The sequence below is a fragment of the Acanthopagrus latus genome, chromosome 12, assembly GCF_904848185.1.
Source record: "Acanthopagrus latus isolate v.2019 chromosome 12, fAcaLat1.1, whole genome shotgun sequence".
NCBI lineage: Eukaryota > Metazoa > Chordata > Actinopteri > Spariformes > Sparidae > Acanthopagrus > Acanthopagrus latus.
In genome coordinates, this window is record NC_051050.1 from 24,714,280 (window position 1) to 24,737,991 (window position 23,712).

General features: G+C 43.3%; 3 protein-coding genes across 5 annotated transcripts; all 3 read left to right on the plus strand.

Annotated features, from left to right (window-relative positions):
- Positions 1 to 4,060: 4,060 nt before the first annotated feature.
- LOC119029395 (zinc finger protein OZF-like) lies at positions 4,061 to 23,673 on the plus strand. 3 transcript variants are annotated; one of them, XM_037116174.1, is made up of 4 exons: positions 4,061 to 4,322; positions 5,240 to 5,491; positions 6,367 to 6,556; positions 22,440 to 23,673. In XM_037116174.1, the coding sequence occupies exons 1-4, from the start codon at positions 4,157 to 4,159 to the stop codon at positions 23,347 to 23,349; spliced, it is 1,518 nt and encodes a 505-aa protein (XP_036972069.1). In that variant the 5' UTR covers positions 4,061 to 4,156; the 3' UTR covers positions 23,350 to 23,673. The 3 variants fall into 3 exon arrangements, with proteins under 3 accessions (XP_036972069.1, XP_036972068.1, XP_036972070.1); XM_037116173.1 differs by lacking the exon at positions 22,440 to 23,673 and having other exon boundaries at positions 6,367 to 7,966; XM_037116175.1 differs by lacking the exons at positions 4,061 to 4,322; positions 5,240 to 5,491; positions 6,367 to 6,556 and adding an exon at positions 20,447 to 20,758 and having other exon boundaries at positions 22,250 to 23,673.
- Positions 12,539 to 19,292, plus strand: LOC119029399 (zinc finger protein 782-like). Its single transcript, XM_037116180.1, has 3 exons — positions 12,539 to 12,844; positions 14,030 to 14,527; positions 18,665 to 19,292. The coding sequence occupies exons 1-3, from the start codon at positions 12,673 to 12,675 to the stop codon at positions 18,727 to 18,729; spliced, it is 735 nt and encodes a 244-aa protein (XP_036972075.1). The 5' UTR covers positions 12,539 to 12,672; the 3' UTR covers positions 18,730 to 19,292.
- LOC119029400 (zinc finger protein 383-like) lies at positions 14,534 to 15,401 on the plus strand. Its single transcript, XM_037116181.1, is given in 2 exon segments — positions 14,534 to 15,132; positions 15,134 to 15,401. Coding segments are annotated over 2 exon segments (654 nt in total). The 5' UTR covers positions 14,534 to 14,595; the 3' UTR covers positions 15,251 to 15,401.
- Positions 23,674 to 23,712: the final 39 nt, after the last annotated feature.

The following is a 23,712-nucleotide window of genomic DNA, read 5'->3' on the forward strand; positions in this document are numbered from 1 at the left end:
TAACTGGGCCATGTACTCAAAACGGGACTGGTTGCTCCTTCAGTATTCCAGTGGACAATGGCTCACGTGAAATGATGGCTCCGACAGATATGACTGGAGCTAAAAGTTAACAAAACACAGCAGAAAAATACAACGTAATTATTCTGACCATTAATGCAAGTTATAAGTCTTGTCTTTAGAAAATGATAAATAAATCTATATGCTTACTTCTGCATCCACTCCACTTCTGCTGTTTTCCTGGTGAATGGCAGCTTCAGTGTTTTAACAGCATGGAGGCCAGAACAAATGAATGCAGCAGCAATACCCCAGACTCTGCCTACACCATTAATGCGGCATCTATGATTAATGATGATATGTATTATTACTTAAAACAATTTTATGAAAAGGTCAGTGATGATCCAGGTGGGCAAAATCTTACCTTTTTATGTAAACTTTTCCCGCTGGATTTCAAGGAGCAATTCCGTACATCAACAATGTTAACACCAAACCTGTAACGGCACATCGAACTAAAGTGCCTGGCTAGTGTTTCAAGGTACGTGTGAGTGAGTAAAAAATCAAAAGACACAGCTGTCTGTGGTTCTACATGGGCTGTGGAAATATTTTTTTAAAATAATAGCTCGCAGCAACATATTGGAAAAAAAAGTACTGTGAAATAGTTCATTTTTGGAACTGTGACCTTTGTTTTATGATAATTATGAACTGAACTAGTTCATTTTAAAATTTGAACTGAACTTTGAACTAGTTGATGTAAAAAGTGAACTTTCCCAACACTGATAATATATATCGTGTGTGTGGGTTTATATTATTAATTCTCTGTCTTTTGTTGTTTGTCCCTCCAGAGCTCCCACAGCAACATGTCTGTAAGGAGGAGGAGGTTCTGGCTGACCAGCAGCTCTGTAACCAGGAGAGGAACTCCAGTCTGGACCAAGAGGACCCAGAGCCTCCAGAGATTAAAGAGGAACAGGAGGAACTCTGCACCAGTCAGGAGGGAGAGCAGCTTGTACTGAAGGTGGAGACGGATACCGTCATGGTGACTCCAGCTCATGAGGAAAGTGACCACAGTGAAGCAAAACCAACAAGTGACCACCAGCTCCTCTCTAACAACTCTCATGTAGCTGAGAGCCGAGACCAGAAAGGAGGAAAACATGGAGACTCTGGATCAACTGCAGATGGAGGGCCGAAGAAAAAGAAAAGACGTCACAGAAAAAATAAAAACTCTACCTCATCAGACATTCAACATAACACTCACCCAGGTGAAAAGTCTTTCAAATGTGACACATGTGGAAAGACTTTTAAGTTTAAGTACCTATTGAAGTCACACCTAAGAACCCACACAGGTGAGAAACCTTTTACCTGTGAAATTTGTGGGAAAGCTTTCAGCCTTGGTCCAAACTTAACACGTCACATGAAAGTCCACACAGGTGAGAAACTGTATCCTTGCAAAACATGTGGCAAGACTTTCAAGCTACACAGTAACTTAAAAGCTCACATAAGAACCCACACAGGTGAGAAATTGTTTACTTGCAACACATGTGGGAAATCTTTCAGGCTACACAGTAACTTAAAAGCTCACATGAGAATCCACACAGGTGAGAAACCGTTTACTTGCAACACATGTGGGAAAACATTCGGCAAACGTGCAAGTATAGCGATCCACATGATGACCCACACAGGTGAGAAACCTTTTACCTGTGAAATTTGTGGGAAAGCTTTCAGCCTCAGTTCAAACTTAAGACGTCACATGAAAGTTCACTCAGGTGAGAAACCGTATTCTTGCAAAACGTGTAGCAAGACTTTCAAGCTACTCAGTAACTTGAAAGCTCATATGAGAACCCACACAGGTGAGAAACCATTTACTTGCAACACATGTGGGAAGACTTTCAGGCTAAACAGTGCCTTAAAAGTTCACATGAGAACCCACACAGGTGAGAAACCGTTTACTTGCAACACATGTGGGAAAACATTCAGCAAATGTTCAAGCATAGCAGCCCACATGATGGCCCACACAGGTGAGAAACCTTTTACCTGTGAAATCTGTGGGATGGCTTTCAGGAGTCGTGCTCTGTTAACTTTTCACATGAGAATCCACACAGGTGAAAAACCGTTTACTTGCAAAACATGTGGGAAAACATTACGTGATTCATATGGTATGAAAAGGCACATGAGAACTCACACAGTTGAGAAACCCTTTACTTGCATCACATGCGGGAAAACATTTCGCCAACATTCATACATGGCAACCCACATGAGAACCCACACAGGCGAGAAACCCTTTACCTGTGAAATTTGTGGGAAGGCTTTCGGGCGTCGTATTCGATTAACTTACCACATGAGAGTCCACAGAGGTGAAAGGCCGTATTCTCGCAAAACATGGGGGAAGACTTTTAATCAAACCAGTGCCTAAACAGTTCACATGAGAACCCACAGGTGAGAAACCATAATTTTGCCTGGGCAAAGTTTGTCTGATCAGAATCAGAAATCTTTTTATGTCTGGTGGGGAAATTTGTTTGTCCCAGCAGCCAAACGACAGAATATTTCAAAAGAATAAACCAACAGCAAAAATTAACAATATAATTAAAAAGAACAAAACAAAAATTAAAAGCACAATTTTATTCACAAACATAAATTGTAAATATGGGTGTTAAGAAAAATTGACCAAACTGTGCAAAATTTCTAAACGTCTATAGGGAACAGTGCTACAGTCTCACAGCAGCAGGAAGGGACCTTCCTTCGTTACCCTTCGATACCTCTCCTTCACACACTTGGGGTGTATCAGTCTGTTGCTGTAAGAGCAGCTCAGTGCTGTGACAGTGACCTGCAGGGGGTGGAACTGCTGCACCAGCAGCGATGACAGCTTGTCCATCATCCTGCTCTCTACCACCACCTGCACTGGGTCAAGAGGGCATCCCAGGATGAAGCTGGCCTTCATGATAAGTTTATCAAGTCTCCTCCTGTCTGCTGCAGCTCCAGCAGACCACTCCATAGGAAATGAGAGTCCACAGAGTCACCTCATTTTCTTCCACTTATCCGTGAGGGTCGCATTACCGCTTTTATCCCCCCTTTCATAAGGGGTCGCGGGGGTTACTGGAGCCAATCCCAGTTATCTCTATTGGTGAAGGCCAGGGTCACCCTGGATGAGTCACCAGCTCGTCACAGGGCCCTTACTAATGGCAGAGGCCGCCACACAAGGTGCCAACTGCATATCAGGAGCAATTTTGGGCTTCTCGCTCCTCATGTCCTGTCTTGTTCAAGGATACTTGACAGTTCCGCCACAGGGAGCTGGGATTCGAACCAGCGAACTTCCGATCACTAGTTGACCCGCTCTACAGCTACACACTGAGCTACAGCCGACCCATACCAAGTTCTAGTTCTAGTGTTTCATGGATAATTGCAGAACTTTAACTTTAAATTGCATACTTGAAGAATCCTCAGAGAATCAATATACACAAAATGAATGATGAGCTGATGCTGAATGTGAAAATTTCCCTTGAGAAGATGTCAAAATATGTTTGTGTCTATCTTCATGCTAATATGAGATCATTTTTGATAACATGCTGATTAAAAGTCGAGTGAATCGTTCTCATGTGTCCCACTTATTATTGCTCCTTGTCTCCTGCTTTTATATAAACAGTTATATGTTAAATACATGTAGTTTTTACAGTAGCTTCCATGTATGGAACCAAAAAGTTAGCTGTTAGTTCAAAGTAGCAGTTTAGAAAAGAGTCCCACATTTCTTTGTGGAATTAAGAAGAGTAGATCTACACCTTAATACAAGGAATACACAAACATCGTGTAAACATACTGTATGAAAAGAGTATGAAAATGGTGTTAAATATAGTTAATCAAATGAATTTAAATAAGAAAAAAGAATTAAGAGACTTTTTGAGTCTGTTCAGCAACTGGTGAACATTATTTCGCCCAACTGTTTTCTTTAAGTGAACTGTTGTCAGATATGTTTTAAACAAATTCTGAATTAAATGTCTTCAATCTGAAGCGGAACTAAAAGCCTCCGCACTTCCCCCGTCGGAGCTTTAGAGCGTGACACCCAGCGGAAGTAAACAGTAGCAGCTAGCAGCATTAGCTGACTGTAATGAATGAAGTGAAGACGGTACTGAGTCACAGCGCAGCTCATTATTGAACGAGTAATTAAAGAAGAATGAGTTCAGTTGAGAGTTTGAGAGAGTTTGTCAACGAGCGACTAACTGCTGCTGCTGAAGAAATATTCAGAGTTTTTAAAACAACTATCGTCCAGTACGAGGAAGAGATCGATCGGCAGCGCGTCATGCTGGATATCTGCTGGAAACCCCAGGTACAGATGATAGGTGAGTAAAAGTTTCTTATTTTAATAAGACTAATGTTCAGAGCCCTGGAGCGGCCACAGAGGGGGACATATGCATCGCAGCCACGTTTCACGTTTTGGTTCATTCCACTCCGGGACTCCGGAGGTTGTGAGTGTCCGCTGCACGGCTGGGCTCCGTTCTACAGAAGACCGCGGCGAAACTCCTCTCAGAAAATGATGATTTTTACACCCAAAACTATCCGAAAGATGTGCAGAGCACTGAAACTCAACAGAAAGAGGTGTGTCTCATTCAACCTGTTAGGAAGATATTTCGGCATTGATTTGAGTCAGTGGATCAGATGAGACTAAAGCTATTGTGGAATAAAATTCATTGAAAACATTAATAACAAATATGAGGAGCAGTAAAGTCCATACCAGAAGGTGTGTCCTCATCACCCAGTGTAATAACACAGTTCGGCATCGGTTTTGAGTCAGTGGGTTAAATCATAATTGTTTTTGTTTGAGTCAGACAGTAATTTATTGATGGTTCTTAAGAGAAACTCCTGTGTTTCCTCTTACTGCCAACACGTGATGTTGTTTTATTTTTGTGACCAGTTTTTTATTTAATTTTTCAAATCAACTGGCTTCACTGCAAAGTGTTATTGGTTTACCAGCCTGTTGTAGGACTGCTTTTACTTCCTCGGTATCTATTTGAACACATATCGTACAATATACAACAAGGTGAAGTTGGTACTCTGCATTCAACCCATCCTGAGGCAGCAGTAGGCAGCGTGTGTCAGGCCAGAGAACCAACTCCAGATGTTAGCCAGTGCCTCGGTCAAGGACACGGACTGGAGAATCAACCTAATGTACATGATTTTGATGGTGGAGGAAACCAGAGAACCTGGAGGAAACCAGAGATTTTATTAAGTCTCTGTCTCTTGTTGTGTGTCCCTCCAGAGCTCCCACAGCAACATGTCTGTAAGGAGGAGGAGGTTCTGGCTGACCAGCAGCTCTGTAACCAGGAGAGGAACTCCAGTCTGGACCAAGAGGACCCAGAGCCTCCAGAGATTAAAGAGGAACAGGAGGAACTCTGCACCAGTCAGGAGGGAGAGCAGCTTGTACTGAAGGTGGAGACGGATACCGTCATGTTGACTCCAGCTTATGAGGAAAGTGACCACAGTGAAGCAGAACCAACAAGTGATCACACAGGTGAGAGGCAGTAGTCTTGCCAAACATGTGGGAAGACTTTTGATCAAACCAGTGCCTTAACAGTTTACATGAAAACCCACAGGTGAGAAACCATAATTTTGCCTGGGGAAAGTTTGTCTGATCAGAATCAGAACCAGAAATCCTTTTATGTTCTGCTGGTGGGGAAGTTTGTTTGTCCCAGCAGCCAAATGACAGAATCTTTCAAAAGACAAAGCCAATAGCCAAAATAAACGGTATAATTAAAAAGGTATGAAATACTATAGACTTATATACATATAAACATGATATAGTACAGAATTAACAGCACATCTCCCACCACTTGCACTGGGTCAAGAGGGCATCCCAGGATGGAGCTGGCCTTCCTGATAAGTTTTTCAAGTCTCCTCCTGTCTGCTGCTGAGATGCTGCTGCTCCAGCAGACTACTCCATAGAAAATGGCTGATGCCACCACAGGGTCATAGAAAGAGGTCAGGAGGTCCCCCTGCACACCAAATGACCTGAGCCTCCTCAGCAGATACAGTCTGCTCTGACCTCTCTTGTATGTAGCTGCAGTGTGATCATTCCAGTCTAGTTTATTGTTTATGTGAACTCCCAGGTACTTGTAAAATGTCACAATCTCCATGTCTGTTCCCTGGATGTTCACCTGTGTGCAGGGTTGTCTGTGCATGCAGAAATCCACCACCAGCTCTTTGGTCTTCCCGGCATTGAGCTGGAGGTGGTTCTGCTGGCACAAGTCCACAAAGTCCTTAATAGGTTCTCTGTAGGCTCTGTTGTCGTCCCTGAGAACCAACTCCAGATGTTAGCCATATATAATAGATATCGCATGTGTGGGTTTATATTATTAATTCTCTGTCTTTTGTTGTTTGTCCCTCCAGAGCTCCCACAGCAACATGTCTGTAAGGAGGAGGAGGTTCTGGCTGACCAGCAGCTCTGTAACCAGGAGAGGAACTCCAGTCTGGACCAAGAGGACCCAGAGCCTCCAGAGATTAAAGAGGAACAGGAGGAACTCTGCACCAGTCAGGAGGGAGAGCAGCTTGTAGTGAAGGTGGAGACGGATACCGTCATGTTGACTCCAAACCTCACCCTCCAAAAAAACTCTACATCATCAGACATTCAACATAACACTCACCCAGGTGAAAAGTCTTTCAACAGTGACAAATGTGGAAAGACTTTAAAGTTCAAGTCCCTATTGAAGTCACACCTAAGAACCCACACACATGAGAACCTGTATTCTTGTAAAACATGTGGTAAAGCTGTCAGCCACCGTACAAGCTTAACACGTCACATGAGAACTCACACGGGTGAGAAGCCTTTTATCTGTGAAATTTGCGGGAAAGCTTTCAACCATCGTACAAGCTTAACAGTTCACATGAGAACCCACACAGGTGAGAAACCGTATTCCTGTAAAACATGTGGGAAAGATTTCAAGTCTCATGGTCAATTAAATCAACACATGAGAACGCACACAGGTGAAAAACCATATTCTTGCAAAACATGTGGGAAAACATTCAGCCAGCGTGCATCCATAGCAAGCCACATGAGAACCCACACAGGTGAGAAACCATTTACTTGCAAAACATGTGGGAAAGCTTTCACGCTAAACAGGAACTTAACAGTTCACATGAGAATCCACACAGGTGAGAAACCGTATTCTTGTAAAACATGTGGGAAAGATTTCAAGTCTCATAGTGTATTGAATCGACATATGAGAACCCACACAGGTGAGAAACCGTTTACTTGCAAAACATGTGGGAAAACATTCAGCCAACATGCATCCATTTTAAACCACATGAGAACCCACACTGGTGAGAAACCGTTTACTTGCAAAACATGTGGGAAAGATTTCCAATCGCGTACAAGTTTAACAGTCCACATGAGAACCCACACAGGTGAGAAACCATATTCTTGCCAAATATGTGGGAAAGCTTTCAAGTCTCGTTGTCCATTGAATCGACACATAAGAACCCACACAGGTGAGAAACCGTTTACTTGCAAAACATGTGGAAAAGCTTTCAGCCAACGTGCAAACATTGCAGTCCATATGAGAATCCACACAGGTGAGAAGCCTTATACTTGCAAAACATGTGGGAAAGATTTCAGATGTCGTTCTTCCTTTACACATCACATGAGAACTCACACAGATGAGAAGTCGTAACATTGCACGACCTGGGGACAGATGGTCTGATCAGTCTGCTTTGAAGAGTCATTTGATGACACGTACAGGCGAGTAGCCTTGTATTTGCAAAATATGTTGGAGGTGGTTCAGTTCTAGTGTTTCATGGATAATTGCAGAACTTTAACTTTAAGTGACATCATTGAAGAATCCTCAGAGGATCAAGATACACAGAAGAAATGATGAGCTGATGCTGAATGTGAACAATTTCCCCTTGAGAAGATGTCAAAATATGTTTATGTGTCTATCTTCATGCTGATTTGCCCATATCTGATAACATGATGATTAAAAAATCGAGTGAATTTTTTTGTTCTGTGTAAGACATTTAAGATTTTGAAACAGATTAAGGGTGTGCTGAATCTTCCTGGACTGTCTACATATGCTCCTATTTGTCAGAATCCTTGTTTTAAACAAGGCATGATTGGATGCTGCTTTTGCACAGTGGTCCAACAATGGCTGGATCGCCATCATAGAGCTTTACATTAACGACCACTTTGCCTCTTTTGCTCAGCTACAGGCAAAATTTGGTCTCCCTTCCTGCCATTTTTTATACTTCAAATCAGAAATTTTGTTAGGCAGTCAATCCCTCAATTTGAAACGTTGCCTGAACAACACATCTTTTATGAGCTTATGACCAAACCTCCCACCTCCAAACGCTTGATCTCTCCATTCATTAATCTTTTTAGTTTGGCAGCCCCTTCTCTCCATATTAATGAATTCTGGGTATCAGACACTGGTGATAAGATCTTGGATGTGCTGTGGGCCCAGGGACTAAATAGGATAAAATCTTGCTCTATCAATGCTGGACTTCAACTTATTCAGTTTAAAGTCATGCACCGGCTACGCTTCTCCAAGACCAGACTGAATAGGTTCTTTCGCTCTGATTCCGCTACCTGTGATAAATGACTTAGACGAATTTGTTGATCCTTTTGGGAGGTTCCCTCCAGTAAAATGAAGTTCCATGTCACACACACAGCACTGTTACACACATATACAGTAAAACAGATACACATATAAGTAGACAAATATAAAAAGAAAACACTGTAGAAATAGAAATAAATATATATGTGTATGTATATAATATATCAAAACTGTGTACAGATACATAGTAACTGATATGGTTAAGATTTATTGCATGTAGTCATTGTAAAAGTCCCTCAGTCACTCTGTTCATCTGTTTGTCTCCCACCTCCCCAGTGAGGAGTTGAACAGTTTGATGGCACGGGGGGGACAAAGGAGTTTTTCAGTCTGTTTGTCCGGCTCTTTGGGAGGAGCAGAACCGGCTCCTCTGGCTGCTGATGACAGTGTACAGTGGGTGGTTAGCATTGTCCAGAATGCCCCGCTGTTTTTTGAGGGTTCCCCTCTCTGCCGCTGTCATCAGAGGGTCCAGCTTCATGCCGACCACCGAGGTGGCCCGCCTGACCAGCTTTTCCAACCTGGAAAGTTCTGCCTGTGATGTGCTCCCGCCCCAGCACACCACAGTGTAGGAAAGAACAGACTGGTAGAACATCCACAGGAGCTTCTGGCAGATGCTGAAGGATTGTAGCCTCCTCAGGAAGTACATCTTGCTCTGAGTCATCTTGTACAGCTGCTTAGTGTTGCTCGTCCAGTCCAGCTTGTTGTCCAGCCACAGCCCAAGATATTTATAGGTCTCCATGACCTCCACTTCCTCTGCTCCTAACAGAACTAGTCTAGGTCTGGGTCTGTTCCTCCCAAAGTCAATGACCAGTTCTTTAGTATTTGAGGTGTTGAGCTGCAGGCTCCTGTATTCCTCCTCTTCATCGTCTCTGATAAACCCCATGATGGTCGTGTCATCTGCAAACTTCTGGATGTGACACGTTTCAGGGTTGTAGCAGAAGTCTGCTGTGTACAGAGCAAAGAGGAGGGGGGACAGCATAGTCCCCTGTGGAGCTCCTGTGTTGCTGACCACAGTGTCATACGTGATGTCCTTCAGCCTGACATACTGCGGTCTGTTGGTGAGGTAGCTGGAAATCCAAGTAACCAGACAGGGGTCCACTTGCATTCTGATGAGTTTATCCTGGAGTAAAGGGGGCTGGATAGTATTGAAGGCACTCAAAAAGTCCAAGAAGAGGATCCTGACTGTGCCACTCCCCTTGTCCACTGACCTCTGCTTGGTAAGCAAACTGTAGGATGTACTGTACATGTACCTGAGGAGGTTGAGGACGAGCTGCTCCAGAGTCTTCATCAGAGGTGATTTGAGTGCCACCGGTTGGAAGTCATTCAGCTCGCTGGGCTGGTTCTGCTTTGGAACTGGTACGATGCATGATGTCTTCCAGAGGGTGGGCACTCTCCCGAGTTGCAGGCTCATGTTAAAGACTCGTTGAAGCAGCTCCCCAAGTTCCGCAGCACGGGACTTGAGGAGACGGGGACATGCATTGGCTGGTCCTGCTGCTTTCCGTGGCAGGAGCTTCCTCAGTTCTCCTCTCAGCTGGTCAGCTGTGATGCAAGGAGGAGGCTTAGTTGTTTAAGTCGTTCGCTCTCTCCACACCCTCTCCCCCCTGTGCTGGTCCTAGCTTTGTCGCCTGTCATGGTTCTGACACCTTCCCAGACTTCCCTCATGTTGTTCTCCCTCAGCTTCTGCTCCACTTTTGCCCTGTAGGAGTCTTTTGCCTCCCTCAGGCAGCATTTCACCTCCCGCTATGCTGCCTTCATCTTCTCTTTGTCTTTTGTCCTGAAGGCCTTTTTCTTCTTGTTGAGGACAGCCTTGACTCTCTGCGTTACCCATGGTTTGTTATTTGAATAACACTGAACAGTCTTGGTCGGGGCAACCATGTCTGCACAGAAGTTGAGTTAGTCTGTGAGACAGTGAATCATCCCCTCGGTGTCCTCATCATCATTTGCACCAAGCAGCACGTCCCAGTCTGTGGTGTTGTAGCAGTCTCTCGGGGCCTCCTCTGCTTCAAGAGTCCATCTCCTGATGGAGTGGGTGGTGACAGCCTGCCTTTGGACCAGGGGGGTGTACTGGGGCTGTATGTACACCAGGTTGTGGTCTGACTTGGCCAGTCTGTATGCTTCCTTAATGTTGGCATACAGTAAGTCAATCGTCCTGTTCTTCCTGGTGGGGCAGTTGACAACCTGGTGAAAAGTAGCCAGGGTAGAGTCCAGGGTGATATGATTTAAGTCTCCAGATATTATTATGAAGGCCTCAGGATGCACATCTGCCGTGCAGTGACACTGTGTATCCTTTCACAGGCAGCAGCCGCTCTCGGAGGAATGTAAACACAGAGGGCGATCATGTCACTGAATTCCCTTGATAGATAGCATGGCTGCAAGCTAACAGCCAGCAGCTCCAGATGAGGGCCACATGCCTTCGCGTCCCTGTCAGCTCTCACTGCTGCAAATCCCCGCAGGTCTACGTTAGCATCCGGTATGCTATCTGTTAGCCATGTCTCCATCAGAATGCAGCAGCTGTAGCTCAGCGGGTAGAGCAGGTTGACTAGTGATCAGAAGGTTTGCTGGTTCAAATCCCGGCTCCGGGCAGGGCTTCGCGACATGTCCTTGAGCGAGATACTGCACCCTACATTGCTCATCGATACAGCGATGAGCTAGCGACTTGTCCAGGGAGTAACCTGCCCTCGCCCTGAGACAAGGCTAGGATTGGCTCCAGCAGCAACACCCCGTGACCCCATGGAAAGGGATAAGTGGTTACGGACAATGACATGACATTTTCCACTTGTACAATGTTATATATAGTAAACAGTTGACCCCTGACAGTCTTTCGGACTTTTCTCTCACTATTCCCTCATCAGTACAACAAGCCCTCATGTTTGGTACGGTCATAGCAAAATGATTTAGTCATAGGGATTGGAAATCAGTTTCTCCTCCTTCTTTTAAAAAAATGGTTGAATGATATGGTTTCCTGTATCTGCCTGGAAGAAATTCGATATACTCTCTCAGACACTCACCACAAGTTCTTAATGAGCGCATTCAAAGTGATAAACTTCTCCTGGACTAGTTACATTGGACTGTATTATTCTGTCTCATTTTGCATTGTGCTGTGTACAACCTAGCCTCTCCTTGACCTCTTTTGATCCTGGCTCTCTGAACACTGTCTTGGACTTTAAAATCTACCTCTGTACTCTTGATTCAGTACATGGACTGACATGTATAACTAATTTTCTCATGTTTATATAACTGTGGACTGGCAGTTTGTTTTGTCTCATTTTTTAAATTTTAGTGTACAGTGTCTGTTTTTTCTGTGGTTTAAATTTAAAAAAAAGTTATAAAGTAAAAAAATGTTGAGTGAATTGGTTTCATGTCTTATCGCGCCCCATGTCCTGCTTTTATATAAACAGTTATATGTTATATACTTGTAGTTTTTACAGTAGCTTCCATGTATGTAACCAAGAAGTTAGCTGTTCGTTCAAAGTAGCAGTTTAGAGAAGAGTACCATATTTCTTTGTGGAATCAAACAGCGTAGATCTACACCTAAATACAAGGTGTACGCAAACATAATGTAAACATACTGCATGAAAAGAGTATGAAAATGGTGTAAAATATGGTTAAAGATCAAATAAATATATGATAGAATAGCCTTTATTATATGTACATTCATATAAATATGAATGTAAATCTAGTGAAAAAAGGTAAAATATTAAAGTGACTAGTTATTGCCGACATGCTGAGAGGTGGGGGGTAGGCTGATTGTTTGTTCTAAATGAATTTAAATAACATGTAAGAAATTGAAAAAATAATTAAAAGTCTTTTTGAGTCTGCTTAGCAACTGGAGAAAATGTGTTGAACCAATTATTTTGTTCAAGTTTAAAACTGTTGTCAGATATGTTTTAAACAAGTTCTGAATTAAACGTCTTCAGTCTGAAGCGGAACTAAAAGCCTCCGCACTTCCGCTGTCGGAGCTTTAGAGCGTGACACCCAACGGAAGTAAACAGTAGCAGCTAGCAGCATTAGCTGGCTGTGTGTAATGAATGAAGTGAAGACGGTACTGAGTCACAGCGCAGCTCATTATTGAACGAGTAATTAAAGAAGAATGAGTTCAGTTGAGAGTTTGAGAGAGTTTGTCAACGAGCGACTAACTGCTGCTGCTGAAGAAATATTCAGAGTTTTTAAAACAACTATCGTCCAGTACGAGGAAGAGATCGATCGGCAGCGCGTCATGCTGGATATCTGCTGGAAACCCCAAGTAAAGTTACACAGGATAGGTGAGTAAAAGTTTCTTATTTTAATAAGACTAATGTTCAGAGCCCTGGAGCGGCCACAGAGGGGGACATATGCATCGCAGCCACGTTTCACTACATGGAGCGAACATACGAGTGTTTCCCTCGTTTTGGTTCATTCCACTCCGGGACTCCGGAGGTTGTGAGTGTCCGCTGCACGGCTGGGCTCCGTTCTATAGAAGACCGCGGCGAAACTCCTCTCAGAAAATGATGATTTTACACACAAAACGTTCCGAAAGATGTGAGGAGCACTAAAACTCAACAGAAAGAGGTGTGTCTCATTCAACATGTTAGGCAGATATTTCGGCATTGATTTTAAGTCAGTGGATCAGATGAGATGGAAGCTATTGGAAAAAAACGTTTTACATTAAAAACGTTAATAACAAATATGAGGAGCACTAAAGTCCATATAACGAAGTGTGTCCTCATCACCCAGTGTATTAATACAATTCGGCATTGGTTTGGAGTCACTTTCCCATAACCCCCTGCTTTCATCTCTCAGAGAGCCCGGGGAGGAGACAGAGGCCCAACAGACTGGCAGGAGTCGAACCCCTGGTTGCGCCTATTCGCGCTACAAGCAGGGCACAGACCCACTGCACCACCAGTCTGTCGAACTGGTTTGGAGTCAATGGGTTAAATCATAACTGTTTTTGTTTGAGTCAGACAGTAATTTACTGATGGTTCCTAAGTGAAACCCCTGTGTTTCCTCTTACTGCCAACACAGGTGTTGTTTTATTTTTGTGTCAAGTATTTAATCTTATCCATTAAATCAACTGGCTTCACTGCAAAGTGTCGGTTTTATAGGTCTCCATGAGTGTCGGTTTTGTTTTATGGAACTGAAGATTATTTAACGTTATGTTTTCATCAAATTTCCCAACTTGGCTATGGCTTTTGTTACCAGCCCGTTGTAGGACTGTATGATAATCACTTATCATACAATATACAACAAGGTGAAGTTGGTACTCTGCATTCAACCCATCCTGAGGCAGCAGTAGGCAGCGTGTGTCAGGCCAGAGAACCAACTCCAGATGTTAGCCAGTGCCTCGGTCAAGGACACGGACTGGAGTATCAACCTAATGTACATGTTTTTGATGGTGGAGGGAAAACAGAGAACCTGGAGGAAACCAGTGTTCTTATTAATTCTCTGTCTTTTGTTGTTTGTCCCTCCAGAGCTCCCACAGCAACATGTCTGTAAGGAGGAGGAGGTTCTGGCTGACCAGCAGCTCTGTAACCAGGAGAGGAACTCCAGTCTGGACCAAGAGGACCCAGAGCCTCCAGAGATTAAAGAGGAACAGGAGGAACTCTGCACCAGTCAGGAGGGAGAGCAGCTTGTACTGAAGGTGGAGACGGATACCGTCATGTTGACTCAAGCTTATGAGGAAAGTGGCCACAGTGAAGCAGAACCAACAAGTGACCACCAGCTCCTCTCTAACAACTCTCATGTAGCTGAGAGCCGAGACCAGAAAGGAGGAAAACCTGGAGACTCAGGATCAACTGGAGATGGAGGGCCGAAGAAAAAGAAAAGACATCGCGGAAAAAAAAAAAACTCTACCTCATCAGACATTCAACATAACACTCACCCAGGTGAAAAGTCTTTCAACTGTGACACATGTGGAAAGACTTTAAAGTTCAAGTCCCTATTGAAGTCACACCTAAGAACCCACACAGGTGAGAAACCATATTCTTGCAAAACATGTGGGAAAGCGTTTAGCCTCTTTGCAAACTTAAAACGTCACATGAGAATTCACAAAGATCAGAAGCCTTTTATCTGTGAAATGTGTGGGAAGGCTTTCAGCCAATGTACAAAATTAGCTGATCACATTAGAGTCCACACAGGTGAGAAACCGTTTACTTGCAAAACATGTGGGAAAGCCTTCAGTCAACATGCAAACATAGTGAAACACATGAGAACCCACACAGGTGAGAAACCGTTTATTTGCAAAACATGTGGGAAAGCTTTTAGCCAACGAGGACACATGGCAGCGCACATGAGAATTCACACTGGTGAGAAACCGTTTACTTGCAAAACATGTGGGAAAGCGTTCACACTAAACAGTAACTTAAGAGATCACATGAGAACCCACACAGATGAGAGGCCATATTCTTGCCAGACATGTGGGAAAGATTTCAAGTGTAATAGTCACTTGAATCAACACATGAGAACCCACACAGGTGAGAAACCATTTACTTGCAAAACATGTGGGAAAGCTTTCAGCCAACAAGCACACAGAGCGAAACACATGAGAACCCACACAGGTGAGAAGCCGTTTAACTTGCAAAACATGGGGGAAACCTTTCAACCATCGTACAAAATTAACATTTCATATGAGAATCCACACTGGTGAGAAACCATATTATTGCAAAGCGTGGGAAAGATTTCAGGTGTCATAGTGAATTGATTCGACACATGAGAATCCACACAGGTGAAAAGCTGTTTATTTGCAAAAAGTGTGGGAAGACGTTCACGCAAAACATTACCTTAACAGCTCAGATGGGAACCCACACAGGTCAGAAACCATTTACTTGCAAAACGTGGGAAAGATTTTAGATTTCTTTCTTCCTTAACACGTCACATGAGAACTCGGTGAGAAGTCGTAACCTTGCAAGACCTGAAGAAACATGGTCACATGTAGCATGTAGCTGTTTGCTTTGCTCCATGCTGTGCCGACTGTGATTGCCTTGGACCTGAGTGCCTTTGTTAAATTGAGAAGTAGTCCTTTAAGAGATGAAAAGGTCCCTGGGTGAAACCCCCAGGGTGGCGTTGTTTAGCGTAAAAGTTCATTCTTAATCGAGTGCTGCCCAGAGCATGCTCCTCGTGCCACCACAGATGTATCAGCAAGGGTGACAAGGCTGAATACAAGGCTGTGATGGACAACTTTGTCACATGGTGTGTGCTAAACTAATAAATGAACCCATAAAAATGAATAAAGAACCACCTGCAGCTCAGCACAACAAAGACCAAAGAGCTGGTGGTAGATCTGAGGAGAACCAGGACACCAATTACCCCAGTTTCCATCTTGGGGCTTAATGTGGACAACGTTGAACACTACATATATCTGGGGGGGTTCATTGACAATAAACTGGACTGGACTACGAACACTGAAGTCCTTTACAAGAAGGAACAAAGGCTTCTCTATTTTACAAGGAGGCTCCACTCCTTTAACATCTGCTGGACTATCCTGAGGATGCTTCATGAGTCTGTGGTGGCCAGTGCTATTCTGTTTGCTGTTGTGTGCTGAGGCAGCAGACAGAGAGCAGCAGGTGCCAGCAGACTCAACAAGCTGATCAGAAAGGTCAGTGACGTTGTGGGGGTGGAGCTGGACACTTTGACAGCAGTGTCAGACAGGAGGATGCTGTCGAAGTTGCGGGCGATACTGCAGTATGGCTCTCACCCTCTCCACAACGCTCTGATCAAACCGAGGAGCACCTTCAGCGACTAATTAGGATAAGACTAATTGCTCCTAAATGGACCAATAAGTGCCACAGGAGTCATTCCTGCCTGTGGCCAACTCCTCCCTCTGATGATCAAACTCATATGGCTATTTATATAAAACAAAACAAACTAATTATTCATTCTCATTTCATTTATAATGCTAACCATTTCACTGTATATTGTATATATTTCCAGATTCTCTTATTATTGTATTATTTTATTACATTTTATTTTACTGTCTTTTAAACTGTTTGTTTTCACTTATGCTGTTCTATTCTACTTTTCATGGAGCATATGGAACAAAAACAAATTTCCCCCCGGGAATCAATAAAGGATTCTGATTTTGATTGTGTAAGCTAATCCACTGCACACATCCCATTCAGCTCGTTATGGCTAAAGATCACACAGAATTTTTGAGCTTTCACCTGTTCAACTCTCCCTCTCATTCTGGGCCTTCCCCTGCTTGCCAAGCACAACCCTCAGATTAACTGGTCATCTGGAGAGATTTTGGGTTGGAGTAAGAGTTGCTTGTCCACCTGCTTGCCTCACCACCCCAGACTTCCCGGACATCTCTGGTGTTCCTGCTTGTTACCTGGACCTAAAGGAGGTGTTCAACAAGGCCCGAGCTACTTTGTTGCCTCCCCACCGGTCGTGCGACTGCTGCATTGATCTGCTTCCTGGTTCGTCTCCTCACAGAGGCCGGCTCTACTCGCTGTCTACCTCAGAGAAGGAGGCAATACAGACATACATTCACTTTTCTCTGGACACTGGGATCATCCGGCCATCTTCCTCTCCTGCTGGAGCAGGATTTTTCCATGTTGATAAAAAGGATAAGACTCTCCGTCCCTGTATTGCCTACTGAGGCCTGAACAACATCACCATTCAGAACAGGTACCCCCTTCCTCTTATTTCATCCACTTTTGGACTTTTACAAGATGCTGTTTTTCACCAACCTAGACCTAATGCTTATCATCTGGTCAGAATAGGAGAGGTGGATGAGTGGAAGACTGCTTTTAGTACTCCTAGTGGGCATTATTAATATCTAGTGATGCCTTTTGGACTAACAAATGCTCCAGCTTTTTCCAGGCGCTAATAAACAATGTCCTCCAGGATATGCTGGACCAGTTTGTTTTTGTGTATTTAGATGACATTCTTAGGGCTCGTCCTCTGTCCTCCTTGGCGTTGTTTCAAGAATATTTCTGTGTTATTTTCTCTTCTGATGAGCAGATGCACATCCAGCTTGTGCACCAGGTGCTGCAGCGTCTCCTCAACCACCCGCTCTTTGTTTCATGTTTCACTGTCATTTTTGGATTTTGTGGTTTTGGGCAACACCATCCAGGTGGACCCTGCTTTAGTCAGAGGAAAACTTCAGCCCTGTGCCTTCCTGTCCAGGATCTTTCGCCTGCTTAGAGGAACTACGATATGGGCAATAGGGAATATTAGTAGTGAAGTCTGCCATCCTGCTGTCAAGAGAACATGCCTTGTCATCAAACAACGGTTCTGGTGGCCCGCCATCGAAAAGGAGGTGGGCGAGTTTGTGGCCGTCCGTCAGGTCTGGGCAAGGAACAAGGTCTCTCGACACCCTCTAGCAGGGCTCCTCTGTCCTCTTCCAGTGCCCCATCGCCTCTGGTCTGACATCTAACTGTAGTGGACAGACTTTCTAAAATCGTTCACTTTGTCCCGAGAGGAACAAAGTGAACCATGTTGTGGTTGTAATGTTGCGGCATGTTGTCTGCTTACATGGGTTCCTGAAGGACATAGTGTCAGATCGGGGATCGCAGTTCGCCTTCTGGTTTTGGAAGGCCTTCTGCTCTCTCCTAGGCGCTACTGTCAGCCTCACTTCTGGATATCAACCCCAGTCCAATGGCCAGACTGAGAGTCTTAACCAGGAGCTAGAGACCGGACCAAGTTGTCTGGTCTCTGAGAAACCAGCTACATGGAGCAGAGACCTCATCTGGGTTGAGTGTGCCCACAACACCCTGCTCTGTTCTGCCTCTGGTCTTTCCCCCTTCCAGTTCGCCTACAGTTATCAGCCGCCACTGTTTCCAGTCCTGGAGGAGGAGGTCAGCGTCCCTTCAGCTCAGGCCCTCATTCGTTGTTGCCGCAGAACCTGGACTGGGGCTCATCAGGTGCTGAGCTCAGCCAGGACCAAGTGTATTGCCAGTGGATTAGCAGGGCCTGAAGAGAGTTGATGGGTCTCATCCAGTAACATTATGGACCCCACTCTCATCCAGGATTTCCACTGCCGCCACCCTGACCAGCCTGGGACTTCATGTGCCGTCCCTAGAGGAACGGGCACTGTTATGACTCGCTCCACGTTATAGTTTTCTCCCTGTGTTATTTTGTTGTATTTACCTTTACTCTTGTTTCAGATCCCCTCTCCTTGTCCGTGTGGGTTCCTCCTCCTCCTTCGCCATACCCCTGCTGGATTTGTTAGCCTCTGCTGAATGACCTCCCGCACAAGACTGTTACTTTGCCTCACTCTGTGTCGAGTCCTGCTTTTGAGTTCACACCACTGTTCTTGCCCAGTCGTGATAATAGTTTAAAGTTTAATCAACAAATTATTGTTGAACTTTTGTTTTATTTTGGTGTGACAGTATAATGGACCATATTCTGTTTAACAACCTGCCATAAACAAGGTTTTTGATGTGCAAAAGTCATATTCTGAAACTGATAAGTCAACTGTGTCATGATGTTACTCTTTTTTAGTTAAGTCAGAAGTATCTTTAGAGTTGTCCATTTTGATTCCAGTTTTATGAAGTTTATATCATCTTGGGCAGTGTTTCATATCAGTACTGTAATATGTGTATGAAGGACTGAGAGGGTTAAAAGCTCTGAATTTGGGAGTTCCTTATTTAACAGTATCACTGGATTCATACAAAGGATAATGAACAATGGAAATGTTACTTTTCACACTATTTGTTTGATTATTGTGTGTTTTTTAATTTCTTATTGTACCATATTTGTCATTGAAGGTTTAAAGTTACACTTTGGATTTTATTATTTCATTTTATAGTTGTCTAAGTTACACATAACTACATACTGCAGGCAAAAGCTAACGGTAATGTTTTGACATGCATACATAACATTTATATCAAAGATAATATGTAAAGAGTTTGAAGCACAAGGGGTGTAAGTGACATTTTGGTTGAAAATAAGTTTTATACATCATTTTAAAGGTCCTGATGAGCTCTATCAAATGGTAAAAAATATGGTCCCAATAATAGTTACTTTTTAAAATAAAGACTGAAAACAAAAAGGCATAAGTGAAAAACTTCAATTGAGTTTGGAGCGAAATAGGCATCATCCATGCACTGAGCTTGAAAGAAATAATTCTGTAAAATATGAATTCAGTCAAGCCTAATGTGTATAAAAGTGTAGCCTGCTCAAATATGCTGTTTTTAATCAAGTAATTACAACCAATGCAAAGTTTATTTTAGCTGTAAAATTCTGAAAATGTCACTTACGCCCCTTGTAGAACCTCTGTATCCATACGCTGAAACTCTAACCCGAAATACAGTGCTAAGCCCAGTTGTGCTAATGCGTAAAGATACGGAGGTTCTACAGCTGACAAAAAGTAGTGCCAAAAGAAAGGGCGGTCTGACGGTGATGTAAAGAGTGAAGAGTAATGTGTGAATTTTCTATAATGTACACATGAACTGATATCGATTTTTTTTAGGTGGGCCTTGTTTTAGGTGGTTAAAATTTGCTTTGTATCTGGACCCGTTGACTGTTACTCAAAGCTGAGCGTCTGGGCTGGAGCAACACTTGCTTCTCCAAACTGAGACTGTGCTGATCGGCAATTACGGTAGGGAACAGACTGACGATAGATACTGTATGTACTTTATATGACCGCACTTCAAAAAACCGAAACTATCCCTTTAATAGATGGAGTACACAAACATAATATAAACATACTGTGTGAAAAGAGAGTTTGACAATGGTTTTAAACATAGTTAATTCAATTAATTTAAATTACATGAAAGAAATGGAAATTATAATTAAAAGGTCTTTTTGAGTCTGCTTAGCAACTGGAGAACTTTCGTTGGCCTAATCATTTTCTCTCAGTTTAAAACTGTAGTCAGATATGTTTTAAACAAGTTTGTAATTAAATGTTTCAGTCAGAAGCGGAACTAAAAGCCTCGCCGCTTCTGCTGTCGGAGCTTTAGAGCGTGACACCCAGCGGAAGTAAACAGTAGCAGCTAGCAGCATTAGCTGGCTGTGTGTAATGAATGAAGTGAAGACGGTACTGAGTCACAGCGCAGCTCATTATTGAACGAGTAATTAAAGAAGAATGAGTTCAGTTGAGAGTTTGAGAGAGTTTGTCAACGAGCGACTAACTGCTGCTGCTGAAGAAATATTCAGAGTTTTTAAAACAACTATCGTCCAGTACGAGGAAGAGATCGATCGGCAGCGCGTCATGCTGGATATCTGCTGGAAACCCCAAGTAAAGTTACACAGGATAGGTGAGTAAAAGTTTCTTATTTTAATAAGACTAATGTTCAGAGCCCTGGAGCGGCCACAGAGGAGCGAAGTGAAATTGGTTTTATATTCGTCATTCGCTTGTTTGTTTGTTGTTGTTGTTTTTTTTTCTGTTTCCAACCTTAATAGCGTAACGAAAACCGCAGCAATTCCAGCCTGGTTGGAATTATTTTGTACAGATAAGTACGACAGACATTTCACAGGCCTCATCAACTCACTCAGTGTCTGTGGTGAAAACTCAAAGTGACAGCGCATAATGTCCATCAGAGTGCCGTGCGGCGCTTAGGGACCATCATAAAATTGCATCTCTGATTTTTCAGTTTGGACAATCAAAGAAAATAACGACAACACAAAAATACTGTCTGTTTTTCAGCTTATTATAGATCTTTCACAACCACTATCTCCCAGAAAAAAAAAACCCATTTAAAAATATACTATAAAGAAGAAGTGTTCAGTCAAGATTAGATATTAATATTTCTCGGTTTTATTTTAAAATAGCTCTTAGGAATTCCAACATACCAACACCAAAACACTTCTGATCTGTTTTAAAGGTGAGTACTGATCTTTCACGACATTATCTCCCAGAAAATACCCAAACATTTGAATATATCCCAGAAACGATGAGTGTCCAGTGAGAATCATATGAAATGAGGCGGTTCCGCTGGTACCAGTCCACACAAAGTCCTTAATAAGTTCTCTGTGGGTTCTGTCGTCCCCCGAGAACCAACTCCATATGTTAACCATAAATGATATTGCGTGTAGTGCTGTGCCATATGGACAAAAAGTTATGTCCTGATAACGAAATATATATCCTGGTGTGTCTTTAAGTGGTAGAACAGACTGGACGTGTTTTGAGTCGCTAGTAACAACTTGTTGGCGGCATGTTTTGCAGTTTACCGTTGTCCGGTCGGTGCCTGACTTTTAAAACCCAAACGAAAGCCAACGATGGAATTCCGGTCCCCCCTGTTCGGCACAAATCCTCTTGGGGTTCTCCTTCTGTATCCGCAGCTGATGTAACGTTAGTAGTAAAGTTAGTTTCGTCTTCCATTGCACTACCTTCCGTCTCCGCCATGCTGCTTTACCTCTGTTTACTCCCGAGCGACAGGTGCCGCAAAGGAGTCCTTGCGGGTGACGTAAAAATGCTACCACAAAGCAGTAGCGTTGCTGCAGCTACATCATACGATGAACTTGTTTTGAACTCAAATTTTGGATATCCAACGGTCATTCCGTCGCTGAGTTGTGCTTTACACGGCGTATTAAATTACAACTGTCGTGTAAATTAACATGTGTGTAGCAACAGTGTTAATCACGTAGCCTACATGTTAAAATTAGGATATAAACAACAGAGGGTTATATCCTACGTAGACATTGTTGTATCCCACTACGATATATATGGATTGTAATATCACACAGCTCTAATCACGTGTGTCAGTTTATATCATTAATTCTCTGTATTTTGTTGTGTGTCCCTCCAGAGCTCCCACAGCAACATGTCTGTAAGGAGGAGGAGGTTCTGGCTGACCAGCAGCTCTGTAACCAGGAGAGAAGCTCCAGTCTGGACCAAGAGGACCCAGAGCCTCCAGAGATTAAAGAGGAACAGGAGGAACTCTGCACCAGTCAGGAGGGAGAGCAGCTTGTACTGAAGGTGGAGACGGATACCGTCATGTTGACTCCAGCTCATGAGGAAAGTGGCCACAGTGAAGCAGAACCAACAAGTGACCACCAGCTCCTCTCTAACAACTCTCATGTAGCTGAGAGCCGAGACCAGAAAGGAGGAAAACATGGAGACTCTGGATCAGCTGGAGATGGAGAGCTGAAGAAAAAGAAAAGACATCACAGAAACAATAAAAACTCTACCTCATCAGACATTCAACACAACACTCACCCAGGTGAAAAGCCTTTCAACTGTGACACATGTGGAAAAACTTTTAAGATTAAGTCCCAACTGAATTCACACCTAAGAACCCACACAGATGAGAAACCGTATTCTTGCAAAACATGTGAGAAGACTTTCAAGCTAAACAGTAACTTAAAAGATCACATGAGAGTCCACACAGGTGAGAAACCGTATTCATGCAAAACATGTGGGAAAGCTTTCAACCTCCATGCACACTTAACACGTCACATAAGAATCCACACCGGTGTGAAACCGTTTACTTGCAAGACATGTGGAAAAGCTTTCAGCCAACATGCACACTTAACAATTCACATGAGAACCCACACAGGTGAGAGACCATATTCTTGCCAAACATGTGGGAAAGATTTCAAGTCTCATGGTGAATTGAATCAACACATGAGAACCCACACAAATGAGAAGCCATTCACTTGCAAAACATGTGGGAAAGCTTTCAGGTTTAAACCTTCCTTCAAACGTCACATGAGAACCCACACAGGTGAGAAGCCGTTTACTTGTGAGACTTGTGGGACAGCTTTCAGCCAACATGCAAACCTAACAGTTCACATGAGAACCCACACAGGTGAGCGGCCATATTCTTGCCAAACATGTGGGAAGACTTTCAAGCATCATGGTGCCTTTACACATCACATGAGAACTCACACAGGTGAGAAGTCGTAACCTTGCAACACCTGAAGAAAGATGTTCTGATCAGTGTGCTCTGTCGAGACATTTGATGATACGTACAGGCGAGTAGCCTTGTATTTCCGAAATATGTTGGAGGTGGTTCAGTTCTAGTGTTTCATGCATAATTGCAGAACTTTAACTTTAAATGACATACTTGAAGAATCCTCAAAGGATCAATATACACAGGAGAAATGATGAGCTGATGCTGAATGTGAACAATTTCCCCTTGAGAAGATGTCAAAATATGTTTGTGTCTATCTTCATGCTAATTTGCCCATATTTGTTAACACGATGATTAAAAAGTCGAGTGAGTCAGTCTCATGTGTCCCACTTATTATCGCTCCTCGTGTCCTGCTT

What these genes read in the sequence shown, in the direction of transcription:
- LOC119029395 (XM_037116173.1), top strand. Translation starts at nt 4,157, where the DNA reads ATGAGTTCAGTTGAGAGTTTGAGAGAGTTTGTCAACGAGCGACTAACT. An exon ending in ACCCCAGGTACAGATGATAG is followed by an intron (nt 4,323 to 5,239) that starts GTGAGTAAAAGT and finishes GTGTCCCTCCAG; the next exon opens with AGCTCCCACAGCAACATGTC. An exon ending in ACCAACAAGTGATCACACAG is followed by an intron (nt 5,492 to 6,366) that starts GTGAGAGGCAGT and finishes TTGTCCCTCCAG; the next exon opens with AGCTCCCACAGCAACATGTC.
- LOC119029399 (XM_037116180.1), top strand. Translation starts at nt 12,673, where the DNA reads ATGAGTTCAGTTGAGAGTTTGAGAGAGTTTGTCAACGAGCGACTAACT. An exon ending in AGTAAAGTTACACAGGATAG is followed by an intron (nt 12,845 to 14,029) that starts GTGAGTAAAAGT and finishes TTGTCCCTCCAG; the next exon opens with AGCTCCCACAGCAACATGTC. An exon ending in ACACCTAAGAACCCACACAG is followed by an intron (nt 14,528 to 18,664) that starts GTGAGAAACCAT and finishes CTCTTGTTTCAG; the next exon opens with ATCCCCTCTCCTTGTCCGTG.